The sequence below is a fragment of the Prosopis cineraria genome, unplaced genomic scaffold (assembly GCF_029017545.1).
Source record: "Prosopis cineraria cultivar Desert tree isolate PC_DT_omini unplaced genomic scaffold, ASM2901754v1 PC4, whole genome shotgun sequence".
NCBI lineage: Eukaryota > Viridiplantae > Streptophyta > Magnoliopsida > Fabales > Fabaceae > Prosopis > Prosopis cineraria.
In genome coordinates this window covers 6585084-6598818 of record NW_026555335.1, presented here as the reverse complement: position 1 = coordinate 6598818, position 13735 = coordinate 6585084, and the positions used below count along the sequence as shown (strand labels likewise).

Genomic DNA, 13735 nt, shown 5'->3' with positions numbered 1-13735 from the left:
ATATATATATATATATAGCAGAGAGCAGACAGAAGAAGTAGAAACAAGGGGTATGCTAGAAGAGTATGGAGAAAAGAAAAGATATTAATTATTGTGAACGTAAATTAGGGAATTAAAGGATTAAAGACAAATATGGGAAATGATAGTTTAATTAAGATGATGATCAGGAAGTAAAACCTAATTACCTTTTGTTTCATTTAAACAGCATTAGTTATTAGCTAAATTATCTCTTACTAGGATTTAACATTATCTTTCATCTATACACTATTGAAAGCTATCCCAAGAGCTATATATCTCTTAAATCTTAGTCATTAGGGTCAAGGTTGCTAGCTTTTGATTGGTTATTGTAGCAGGAAAATAGGTAGATATTGATTTGGGAAATGTCGATCAGTTCAAAAGGAAGACACTGACCAGGTTCATCTTATTCCGATGATAAAAGCAAAAGATAAAAAGCGAGCTATAAGAGGCTAAAGTCATCCTTCCTAAATCCCTACCCATCAGGGAGTAACATTTTAAAATCAAATAACCAGATAACAATTAAATGATAACAAAATCAAAATAGATAAAATAAAGTAGGGAGAAAGAGAATGACATTTGAGTCTCTTGTGAGGGAATTATTAACATTTTGGTCCCTACCAAAAAAAAAAACACAGAGAGAGAGAGAGAGAGAGAGAGAGAGTTGTTTTTTTTTTTGGCCAAAGAGAGAGCTGTTAATATATCATGGTTGTCAATCTCAAAAGGGTCATTGTTTCAAGAGACCAAAGTGTCAATAATTCCCACAGAACACCCGCATGTCATTCTACCAATAAATTAACAGAAATACCAAACAAGCCCACTAATTGTAAGCCCAAAACCATGTGCACGAGGTTACTAATAAGTTGTCTCCAGCAGTTGCTAATAAAAATATTTTGGCTTGTTAACCATTAATCATCCTCCCTTTTCCTCCCCCTCTATTTCTTCCAAATCTCCCTCCTTTTCCTTCTCTCTGCCTCTGTTCCTCCATTATTTGTAGTGTCCTACATCCAAGAGTCAGTGGAACAGGGAGAAAGGAGGATCTCAGCGCTGCAATGGTCAGAAGGGTGGTCAAGAGAGTATTTCAGTAGAGATTACCAGCTTTATTACAGAGGAGAACTTTTTGGTAGGAAGAGTTGGGACAGTGCTGGGTTCTCAAAAAGTTAGCTTCTCCTTGTTTTATCAACTCTCTTTGCGGTTGTGCTGTGTAACTGCGGTGTGTGTTTGGCTTGAATCAGTTTCTGAGTTGAATTGTTTGAACTGTAGAACACATTCTCTCAGGTCCATCAAGTGTTTGAGCTTCCACTGCCATTACAGACCTTTTTATTTTCATTCTTGGAGCTGTTAGTGTGTGTTAAGCCAGGGTGTCTTATCATGTTCTTTCTAAAATCTAAACTTCAGATTCTATACACTCAGAAAGGCAAAGATATTGGCATGGATCACGGATCACCCATAATATAGGATGCAGTCTGAGACTATGCATCATCATGGATACAAAGATTGGTTAAACAATACTGGCTGTGATGATGAAACAACATCCACACATTCAGCCTCCTTGGATAATTAGAATCTCAAGACATGACAATGATATAAAATTTCAAATTCCCAATAAAAACAAACAAACCTCTGCAAGGCGATCCTCACAGATACGCAGGAGTGCAATGGCCTTCAAACTTATCCGATGTGAAACTTTTTGTTGGCAAACCTAATAAGACAATTTACGCAGTCCATGAAACAATCCCCAACTACTTGATCAAAGTGTTCCAAGATAACTGCAAACACACCAAGAGTCAAAAATACACAAAAATGCAACATGCAACCATGATGGCAAGATCAAAGAAAGTCATTCCTACCCTGCTCAACATTCTCAAATGCACTCTCAACAATTGATTCCAATTCATCATCTGCAGCAGCTGTAAAAATCATAAAGACACTACGCCATCCAGACTTTATGCTCCCAACCTTAGATTTGATCATCTGAAATAAAAACAACCACAACTGTGTTTAGCAAATATGTCACAAATAAGGAGGAAGCCAATTTTAAAAAATAACCAAAATAAAAAGAAACGATGTGGGAAAACCAATGAAGACAGACCTGAACAATGCAGTCAACAATCAGGCTCCTTAAGGTTTCGTTTTGACTATTACGCATGAGGACAACAAATGGTTTGAGAATGTCATTTGGAAGGTGAAATTGGCCAGCTCATCACGCTCCAAATACTTCATACTAAGCTGTCTTAGAGAATCTATGGCATACATAGCAATTTTCTCATCATGATGACTCCCAGCTGATATAAAGTGATTTGCCAGAACATTCCATATTCTAGCCCAGACCTGGAAGATAAATCATAAGAATTTTCAAATTTCTTAGTTATACCCCAGCACGTTCACAGCAGCATCAAAAGACTCCACAGTTACATGGAAGCACGCAATAGGCTCACAATTTAATGTGAAGAATAAGATTTCATTCATCTTAAAGGTGATAAAAGGTTTGAGCAAAATCACACTCCGTATCATTCCACAATGAGAGGCTTTCAAATGCATGTGTGCACGTGTATGATCAGGAAATGTACCACAGGAGAAAGGTATGCAATCATCACCACAAATTGATGATCCAAATTAAAACAAAAGCCACCATAAATAATTTTCACATCATGATATTTGCATTAATACCATTAATTAGTAATCTAATGTTGACACAAGCTAAAGTTGGAGAGTGGTATTTCTAAGAACCAATTCGGATTCAAGCTAAGAAGGGCTACAACACACAAGCGATTTATTTGCTAAGGGAATTAATAGAAATGTACCAAAGCAACGAAAGAGATTTACACATGTTTTTCAGTGATGCGGAAAAAGCTTATGATTATGCATCAAGAGAAGTACTTTTGAAAGCCTTAAAAAAGATAAGTGTCCGTGTTGCATATATTAAAGCCATACAAAATATATATAAGGAGGAAACAACTAGTGTAAGAACATATGGCGTTGAAACAAAGAAGTTTTTTATAAGGATTGGCCTATATCAAGGATCATCTTTGAGCTCTTATTTTAGATGTTCTAACTAAGCATATACAAAAGGGAATCCCCAAATGCATGCCTTTTGCGAATGATATAATTCTCATTGTAAAGTCAAGAGAAGACTCCAAACTTGAGTTATGAAAAAGAATCTAGGAGTCCAAGGGTTTCTGCTTGAATTGAAGTAAAACAAAAGATATGCATTGTAATTTTCATAAGAGACCAGTTAGTTGTGATTTAGAGGTTACATTTTGAGATGGATCATACCAAAGCATTGTAATTTTCATAAGAGGCCAGTTAGTTGTGATTTAGAGGTTACATTTAGAGATGGATCATACCAATAGTGAAAAGTTTAGATATTGTAAGTAATTATTCAAAATGACACTGAAATTGATGAGAACGCTATGCATAAGACAATTCAGGTGGTTCAAATGGAGAAAGGCTATGCATTATTTGTTCAAAAAAGACCAATGCACTGGTGAGAAGGGTGGAATAGACAATTCTAAGTCTTGTGAAGAGAGGAGTTGAGAAAGACCAAAGACAACACTAAATGAAATTATTAAAAGGGATATTCTTATTAACAATATTTATAGAGATTTGGTCATTAATAGAGTACAATGCTGTCATGCAATTCATATAATCAACCCCACCTAGTGGGATCAAACTTCTTGTTGAAAAGTGCACAATAAACTTAAAAGGAAAGGTTTATTAAATTGCTATAAGACTAGTTGTATTATATGGTAGTAAATGTTAACAGTTTTAAAGGGATAACAAAAACAAAAAGTTAGAGTAGCAAAGATGAAGGTGTTGAAATAGATGTGCCAGCATACTAGAAAACCTAAAATTCGTAATGAGCAATTGAGCATATATGAAAAAAAGTAGGCATGACATCTATTAAGAAGAAATGATAGAAAATTGTTTAAGATGGTATGGACACATACAAAGAAGGCTATGGAAGGCATCGGTGAGGAGGGTGAAACATATGGTCTTCAGTCCTATGAAGGGTAGAGGAAGATCAAAAAGGACTTAATGAAGTTGTTAAATGAGACCTATTAGTTAACGATATACCAAAAAGTATGGTTGTTGATAGAGCATAATGACATCGTGTAATCCATGAAACTAACCCCACCTAATGAGGCTAAACTTGATGTTGTTGTTATAGTGATATAATGTTGATCAGCTACCCATCTCACCTCTCACTTAAGAGCTATTATGTCAAAAGATTTGAGTCAATACATAGAAAACAAGGAACAAACAATAGCTTGTGATAAACAATTTGAAAGGTAAACTAAGTAGAAGATCATACCAAAATCAATTTATGCTAGACCACAACAAATAAAGAAAAAGAAAAGACATACAACTTCATTTGATAAAAGACATACCATACGTATACGAGCCATATTGTAGTAGCTAATCTCAACAAGTTTTTGAAGGCTGAAAACACGAGCTGGCGTTTGTTTTAGTTCTTCAGCTGATACACCACAAAGAGCAGTGAAGAATTCCACAACTGAATCACCAGGCAGCTTAACACTATTAACAAATACTTTTTCAGCAGGTTTTCCAGCCAACTCTTTTAGAGATTGAACTACAGCATCCTTGGAGATTTGATTTGACCCAAGCATCACAGTGGAAGATATTGCTGGAGTTGATACTATGAATTCAAGGCGAGAAACACATTCCAAAACTGCATTCCATGTGTCTTGAAGGGCATCTGTGTTTGAGTCGCAAAGAACCAACAATGTCCGCATGGCTTCCACATTTTTACTACGCATTTCCTTTGGGGCATGTAAGAAAGTAAACCTGAAGTATCAACTAAGGAACTAAATGAATATGTTCTACTTTCATAAACATCAAGGTTGCCATACGGCATGCCAATGCACCAAGCATGATATAAGTCAAAATAAAGAATTACACAATTATTTAAAATGGCAGGAGAGCAAGTTGAAAGGATCATTTACCGGACAAGAGATGTTAAAAAAGCATAGCGCATGGTATCCATTCCAAGCACGTACGTAATATGAATGCCAGCTTTAAAACCCTCCATGCATAGAAGAACACGAGGCTTATTCTCACCTTCTTCCATAGTTACAGAGAATGTAGCAAGCAATGGCCACCCAACAGCTTCTACCATGGGCCTTACAAGTTCAATCTGCTGAGAAGTGTAAAATACCCCCTTTTTAACACCCTTATTTCTGAATATAGCCTGTGTTTTCTTAACGATTTCTTCACTCTCAGCTTTGGCATCTACAGATGACATCCTTTTGGGGAGAGCCAGATTAAGAATACTGACAAGACGTCCCTCTTCATTTTCTGGCTTTTGCCTGCTGCTTTTTCCCATAAGAGATGCATCTTCTTTCATTTTAATCTCTTCTTTGACTATGGAATCATAAATGTCTTCCAGCATTTCTGTAGGAGCACATTCTTCAGCATCATTCATGGCATTCATACGTATAAAATCAGACTTGGACATTTTAGGCCACACCATTGGGTTATGTGCATCAGTATTCAACAAAATAATAGCATATGCAAGAACATATGCTGTATCTGCATTTTTGAAAAGACCTGGATTATCTGCACAATATCTGCCACAGACAAGAGATGCAAATAAATTATCACCTCAATCAGTACAAAGTATCAAATTATCCGGCACATGTACTGTAGAATGCCCATAATACACAAATCTAACTTGTGTTTTTTTCTAAACAAACAAAAAAGTAAACGCTACATGTTAAGTGTTTTTTTTTTCCTTGAATGGCAAGCAAAAAAAAAAAGGACAATGATAGTGATGATGGCAGTTGTAATAGTAGTAGTATCTATACCTCTTTCAAACCACACAAGATGTTTTCATATGTTCAGAGGTGTTTCCATATAAACAGCATATGCACACCACAAATTTCAAGTTTAACTACCCTTCCACATCCAGGAGTAAAGTAGTAATTCAGACAAATAGGAAAATATATTTTAAATTAATTAATGATGTAATTATAATTTGGATTTAAGGTCAGTAATTGCAAATTTCAGGTGTTTTTTTTAAGTCTAACCCTTAGCAGAGTTTTATTAGGATTCTCTTAGGCGTGTCTTCATTGAATTAAACTTTGTGAGTTTCAATTCAATTAGATTTGTTCAGGAAACCTATAGATAGGCCCACAGTCATTCTTAAGAATTAACTTTTTTGTTATGACATCTATTTGATGACTTATGTCTTAAGACAGACTATCAAACCCTACTTGGTCAAGGGGAAAGAAAAGCCAAAAGCCAGGACAAATAAAAAATAAAACAGGTGTTACCTCTCTGCAAACTTTTCCATGATTCGGTCTATCTTTTGAGCTTCACCTGGAAGTCGGAACCCTTTGAGAAATTCTCGGATTGCAGAATCAAACTTCATGCCAGAAAAGTTCATGGAATCAACATAAGCATGCATCACAGCAAGGGGAAACTCTTCATGCTGACCTAAATAATCACCAATTGTAGCCTGAAAGCCAAAAGCTACGTTATATATTACAAATCAAACTTGTATACGGTGTTAGATTATAAACTATATTATAAAAAATGAGTTACAACCTTGTCCAGATTTGGAGTGGTTTTCAAAAATTGAGCTACTGAAGCAGGTGTGTTCTCTGCCAACTTATTTGATATTAGATACTCCACCCCTTTCACTGGTTTCCTGTTGAACTAAAAGATCATTAAAACCATTAGTTAGGCCCCAACTGCATGCCGAGCATTAAACGAGGAAGTTCAGCAAATTGGTCCTTATAAGTTTCAAGCACATAAATTTGGTTACCTCAGCAACAGCAGCCTCCAATGTAGTTTTATGAGCCTTTGCCTTCTCAAAATCGCTGGTTACATCATCCCTGGATCTTATTTCTACAGAGTCCCCAGCTGAAACCCCCTCATAAAGGTTACTATTTCTTAACTTCTCCAATTCTTTATGTGATTTCTCCCAATCAACCAGTGATTTAAGAACATTTACCAGACCCTGAAAGGATAAAGAATGCAGAGGTGCACCGACAAATTTAGTTAGGATGTAGCTCAGTTAAATAGTGACTTTTATAAAAGAAATCATCTATTACACATACTTGGAGTGACGAGCCTTTAATTGAAGATGATTGAGACACAGCAACTGAGTTAGGATCAGTATTTTGAATCCCTTGAGCTATTTTGGATAGAGATGTAACCTATATATTAAAATTGAAAAACAGATTGCTCATCAGTGAATTAAAATCTTAAATTCTGTTCATTGCATGAAAGAAAATATAATATAAGACTATACCATTCGTTCAAACAAGTTTGGTGCCTCAAGATCACAATCATAGTTAACAAAAATGTCAACAAGCATCTGCGGATCCTTGCTTACTTTCTCTAACATCCTGCAGAGCCATCCATACTTGATATGAAAACAGATTTATATGAAAACATAAGAGATATATAAATATGCATACTACAGCACTTTTCTAGTTGGCAAAAGAAGAGCATTATACCGAAGAACACTTAGTTTTAGGTTGACTGGAAATTCTGAACCATCAAGTGGTCTTAGAACTATCAAGGGAAAGAATATGCCTATTTCACCCTTGAAAAAAGAAAAAAACCCATCAAATTAACAGTATTTCAGTAGCAAGAAGCTACTGTAACATCTGCAATATGATATACATACTTTGAGGCTCTCCCTGAATCGCAGTAACAGCACAGAGAATATTCCAGTGGCATACTGTCAAAAAAGTACATAATCACCATAAGTTTCACAAACCACTTTAAGTAAGTGAGGAAAGATAACCAGATTCAAAAAACAAAAAAAAAAAAAACAAACAAACAAACAAACAAACAAACAAAGAAAACACAACCTGAAATATGACAGGGGATTGTGAGACTGAAGCTCGCAATAATGCATATGAAAGATAAGCCTTCACTGAATCAATAAAATGAAAGTTCTTTGTAAATGAATGGCTAACTCCTTCCAACAAACCCTGAAAAAGAAAACAAAGGATCCTTGAGATAACAATCAAACACTTAGCATGGAACAAACAAACTAGTAACTTTCAAAAACAGGTAATCCTGAAAATCAAATATCGAAGAATGAAGATTGCTAAACAATATATCAACCTCTTTCCTGTCAAGAAATTATTTCCGAATGCCTGTAAATAGGGATAGGTAAAATATCCCTATGGATACCCCTATTGCATTCTTTTGGTGTTTCAGAGAATTCCAATTTTTTTTTTTTTGGTTGTGATTTTATATGAATTGATTTGAAGTAAACAAGTCTCAACTTGTGAACAACTTTCATTTAGAAAATTTTCCCGCAGGGGATTCAAAAGAGAAAGATGGAGGTACACTTTGTTAACCACGCTGGCACAGACCCAAGGATGGGCCAAATATTTTTCTACATGTTTGGGGATGAGGAATACAATACCCCATCCATGATGCTGCATTATTTGACTAACTAATCAAATTAAAAGCCAGAAGCAGATATTAAGTCACTTCATCACCTGCAGAAGTTCAAGGGACAATATGCGTGTTTTGGTTGTAACTTCATCACTATCTTCTTTCATACCCATCTGCCAAATTAATGCACAGAGCAAAAGAGAGGTTAACAAGGAGTTAGCTGCGATTCCAATATCACAATGAACAGACAACCTACCTTGCAAAGAGTACGGAAGACCAGCAGAGCATCACGTTGTGCAATACCCATGCTCTCTAAATCAATTCCTCTTGAAAGAAACAAGACTAATAGTCTGAACATCTACTCTGAGTAAAAGATATACAATGTAAAACCAAAAGGACAATATCATATTCATACCGGATTATCTTTTCACCATCTTCAATATGCACAGCCTTGTCAAGTACAGCCTCTAAGCCCTGTACAACACGTAAAAGAAAAGGTACAATATATACTTTATTACATACATAATATGCACTTTTTTTAACTACTGTTACAAGCCTAGAGGAGAATCTCCCCCAAAAGACTAGCTTATTAGGAAGAGCCTCAAAGACTTATAAATCCACTTATGCATCCCAAATTACCCAACATGGGGTTTGACAGGATCCTTACAGAGACCCACCCTTCATAGCCAACATCCACAACAGCTCCACTCTTGGTAGCACATTCATCCATCTTGTCAGTTACAGCCATCCAAGGTAGCTATTGTGCAAGCCCAAAGGAGATTCTCTTCCAAAAGACTGGTCAGTTAGGAAGTCAAAACCCCGAGACTTATAGGCCTATTTAGACATCTAATACTACCCAATGTGAGACTCAATAGGATTCTAACAGCTATCTTATCCTCAATTATCTTCTTAGGATGATACTCAGTTATCCTCATTTATATCTTACCCTCCCCTTAATGAACTTTATCTAAAAGAAATACACATGCACATCTTTCACCTTGATATCAGCACCGCCAGCAAGAGTTTGAAGTTCCTCAAGCGATGTTGGAGATGCATCCTTGATTTGGCTAAGCGCATCACCTAGAGTCATTTCTTTGTCATTTGAATCCCCCTTGGAAGCTTCCTCAATTTTTGTGTTCAAATTCTCTGATGAAGCTTCCTCTGAATGTACACCAGATCCAGATGAAAATTCAACCTGGATATTTTGATAGACATCACTAATGGCATGCCATTACAGTTATACTCCAAAGATGCTAAATGCAAGGGATTTGAATTCCACACCTGATCAGTTTCCATTCTTCTTAAAATGATGCTGATCATCTGTGTCAACATTGCCTTCGCTGTTGCTTGGTTTATAGGACTCTTGCTATATATCCAGGCAATGAATGTAACTGGTAAGTAGTGAATACTAATATTACAGGCCTCGGAGAATATGCAAGAAGCAATAGTACCTGTTCAAAGCAATATTGTAGCATACTCGAATAACTCCCAGCAAAGGCTCCCCATGCACTGAACAAGGGACAGGCATTATAATATGAAGATGAGTTCCAAAAACACACTCAAAGAAAAATAGAAAAAAGATCCAAAAACTAAAACAAAGAGAAAACAGAGCAGAGAACCACCGCATGTTATGGCAGAAAAAGTAGTTCTCTATGCAAAGGACCATAAGAAAATCAGTCTGACACAGCGCAGCTAGAAGCATGCATGTATCTATAGTCCCAGAGTACTGTATGATTACATTGAACAAACCAATGCCATGACTGAAAATAAATTGTGATAGCACAAGAAAGGAAGCAGTAATGTGCCCCTTAAGTTCTTTGTCTAAAACATAGAACGTCCCCCCCCCCCACAAAAAAAAAAAACAATTAGCAATAAAGTGATTATAGATAACAGCAGACCTTCACAGAGAAATAACCCAGTTTAAAAGCACTGTGTTCTCCGTTAAAATGCAATCATCATCAATTAGAAGCATCATAACTCATTGATAAGGTATTGCCGCGTTATGCCCAATTGGAGGGCTCTGTTTCTATCTCAGACTTTGCACCATTTCGATACATTTCAAATCAATAATAAATTTGGCAGAAGGAAAATTAGCCAACTATTCCAGATCTTGTAGATCTGTTGACTGAAATTTTATACTGTATTCAACCACCTCTCAGTTTCAGTTCACTCCTGTTACTGTATCACATAAGCAAGGTGCTTACAAAAAAGATTCCAGTCAATGCATTAAAGTGGACTCTTTTAAATGGACTAGAATTGGAATGTAAATTGTATACAAAAAAGAAATGGGAATGAGAATTCTAGTTCTAGACTGAAAGCCTCATAACTAACTATCATCTTTCACTTCTCAAATATAAAAACAAATATGAAGGCAACATGCAGCCAAAACAAACAATGAAAGCTTTTTTTTTTTTTGGCCAGAAATAATGAAAGCTAAAGAGAGAAAGTCATCAACAAATTTCCTTAGTTACCTTAGGTTATTGAAAGATAAACGGGGATAAAATTCTGTTAAACCTACTCTTACAGGTATCTTCACTTCTGATAATGCAATAGCCATTAAAATGAACGCAAGATACTCATGAAAAGAATATTTGAATAATAAAAAAGAATTCTAATTAAACATGAAATTCGGGCTCCTTTTGAGAAAAAGTTTGACTTTAATGAACAATATATTATTAACCATTTACTAGTACACAAAATACACTCACTTCGCTTACCACAACTAAAGTAAAAACAAGATACATTAAACTAAAACCTATATGCAAGATCCCAAGAATGTTCCGTGCAAGGTAATAAATTATTAACAGCGGACAAGCATCACAAGAAAATGGATTTGATTTATCAAAATAACAGTACCTCTGAACTTTGCCGAGGCGACAGCAGTAAGAAGTACCTTCAGCACTTGGAGTATAGTACTACATTTGATTCATCCGATTAAATAAGTGAAATAAGAAACTTGAATTCAGAAATGCATTTTAAAAAAAAAAATTACATTGATGCGTACCTGTCAGGTGATGAATTGTCAATAGAACTGCAAACCATGTTCAGAATTTCTGTAAATAGTGGGACATTTTTACCACCATTTAACCCAGGATCTCCCTCCAAATGATCATAAGCAATAAGTTTCTGTGCTTAAAGTAATTAAGTAGAACAAGTTAACTCTCTCCATTTTACCATCAATATGCATGGTTACTTGTAAGATTTAAGAATATGTCACATCTTAGCAATAGTGTGTATATTTAAGCAAACATACATACATTTATATACATATAAAACATATGGTCAATGATGAAATAGAAGTGTTTCTCCCTCCTTCCATTAATGGGTAAAGACATAGAATTAATAAGGTGAGCACATACATGGAGACAGTCTAAGGCGGGTTCTAGAATTTTCAAGTTCTTTGTCTCAAAGGCAAGTCTAAGTGGCTTCAAAACCAGCTCTGCATCAGCTCCTTCAAGAGTATGCCCAGCATGAGCTAAAATAGCAGTAATGTTTCCACTCTTAGGCCTGCTACTAGGCTCTGGCTCCTCAATAACATGTTCAGCCTTCTGTGATTGATCTGCTTCTGTTCTAGCTACAGCTCCAGCTTCAGAATCAAGCGTACTACAAATACAAAAAATATATATTTACATGTTATAACCAAACATCTCCAAAGACCAGATTCAACAAGGAAGGATTGATCTCACTCTCATCGCATAAGTATGATTCATTTTCCTTTACCTGATTTGTTCAACAGCTTACAGTAGAAAAAATTGATGATACTATTGCAGTTAATTTATTATTAGCTCCAAAGACTAAATCAAAAGGCAATGTTCAAAGAACTATAATTTCTCACTATAATGATTTGCAACATAATACCGTTGCACTTAACATGCCAATGATGCCAACAAAACATCTAGAAAGACTCCCCAATGGAACCACCAGGCAGCCAAACACTAATAGGAGAGTAGGAATCATGCACCTTCTCCATGACATGGTAAACTTAAAATGCAAAGAAAAGTTCTCAAATCATGATAAAATTATGCATAGAACCAAAAAGTAAAGAAAGCAGGTTTTTCTCGGAGCTTTATAGTAGCTTTGACAATAATAACCTTTTTTTTTTTTTGTGTGACAATGCTAATATTAAAAGTTAGAACAGGAAAAAAAAATGCAAAATTAACAAGATTAATCTGCGACTCTTACCTCTCATCTTCCGCAGAGGGTGCAGCCTGACTGGCCTCAGCAGGAGTGGCCTGCTGTATCTGGTTCACCCCTTTCGTAACATCTGAAGGGAAAACAGAATCCACAAAGCAATTAATGAAACCATGAGCATAGTAGTAGCACCGGCATTCCCACTAATTGGACTAGAATAAGAGATCGCTGGGAATAGACAAAAGCATGGGTCATAACGACAACCGAAATAGAGAAGAGAAGAGAAAAGCAATGTAAAACAGGATCTAGGTTTGGCAACCTATGTATGTCTGAAGAGCCTTCTGTAGCTCGGGATGCTTCTTCGTAGAAGAACACTCTTTGAGTAATGACTCGAATGCTCGAGTCACAAAACCCCCAGCAGCACCTCCAGCCATTATTTGACTATACTCCTGACAGCAAAATTCAAACCCCCACACAGATCACCACCCAGATAATTCAGTTCGAAAAGAAAATGCAGCTAAATTAAAGATCAAAAGAAACCAAAACAAGATCCGCCAATCCTAAGAACACAAGGAAAAGTCTTCACAATCAGTAACTCATCCGCCGACGAAGGAATTCGATGTACCAGAAATGATGGGAAAACGAAAGAGAATTATACCTCGAAAATGAGAATAAAAGAAAAAGAGAGTAGATCAGAGTGAATAGTATGAGAAATGAGAGAATGGAGAGCGAAGAAGCAATTGAGACAAAGTAACGGTTTGGATCTGTCTGTTCTATATTTCTCTAAAGCTCCATCATGGTTCTGTTCTGGTCTCCCCCTTCAGACCATGGACCGCTCCATAGACTAAACAGCCTTCCTTAGTCCCAACTCCCACCTGAGATTCTAGAGGCAAGATTATTTCGTTCACGACAACGGAATTTTTTTTTTTTTTTTGCGTGAATATTTTTCTTATGTCGAGACTGCGTCTGGGCTTTTAAAAAAAAAAAAACCAAATTTTCAATAAACAAATAAAAAGTATGATGTAAATAAAAGTCTTACAAATTCAAAGCTCATCAATATTTTTTTTGGCCAAAAAAGTCAATTTTATTGATGAGAAAAAAAAATATTACACCCACTTATCAACGAGAAGAAAAAAAGAAAGCAATAAAACCTTACTACAACCTATAAAACAAAAAACAAAAAGCAATAAAACCTAAGTACAAC

General features: G+C 35.8%; 1 protein-coding gene across 1 annotated transcript; it reads right to left on the bottom strand.

Moving 5' to 3' along the window:
• Positions 1 to 1451: 1451 nt before the first annotated feature.
• Positions 1452 to 13412, bottom strand: LOC129308424 (brefeldin A-inhibited guanine nucleotide-exchange protein 5-like). Its single transcript, XM_054949532.1, is given in 28 exon segments — positions 1452 to 1487; positions 1637 to 1707; positions 1710 to 1784; positions 1866 to 1989; positions 2108 to 2196; positions 2199 to 2346; positions 4407 to 4824; positions 4983 to 5606; positions 6312 to 6496; positions 6586 to 6696; positions 6806 to 7000; positions 7101 to 7199; positions 7295 to 7391; positions 7503 to 7591; positions 7676 to 7729; positions 7863 to 7985; positions 8505 to 8573; positions 8657 to 8726; positions 8816 to 8874; positions 9398 to 9595; positions 9682 to 9766; positions 9852 to 9909; positions 11257 to 11315; positions 11405 to 11526; positions 11760 to 12003; positions 12583 to 12664; positions 12851 to 12980; positions 13190 to 13412. Coding segments are annotated over 27 exon segments (3699 nt in total). The 5' UTR covers positions 12966 to 12980; positions 13190 to 13412.
• Between the last annotated feature and the right edge of the window lie 323 nt (positions 13413 to 13735).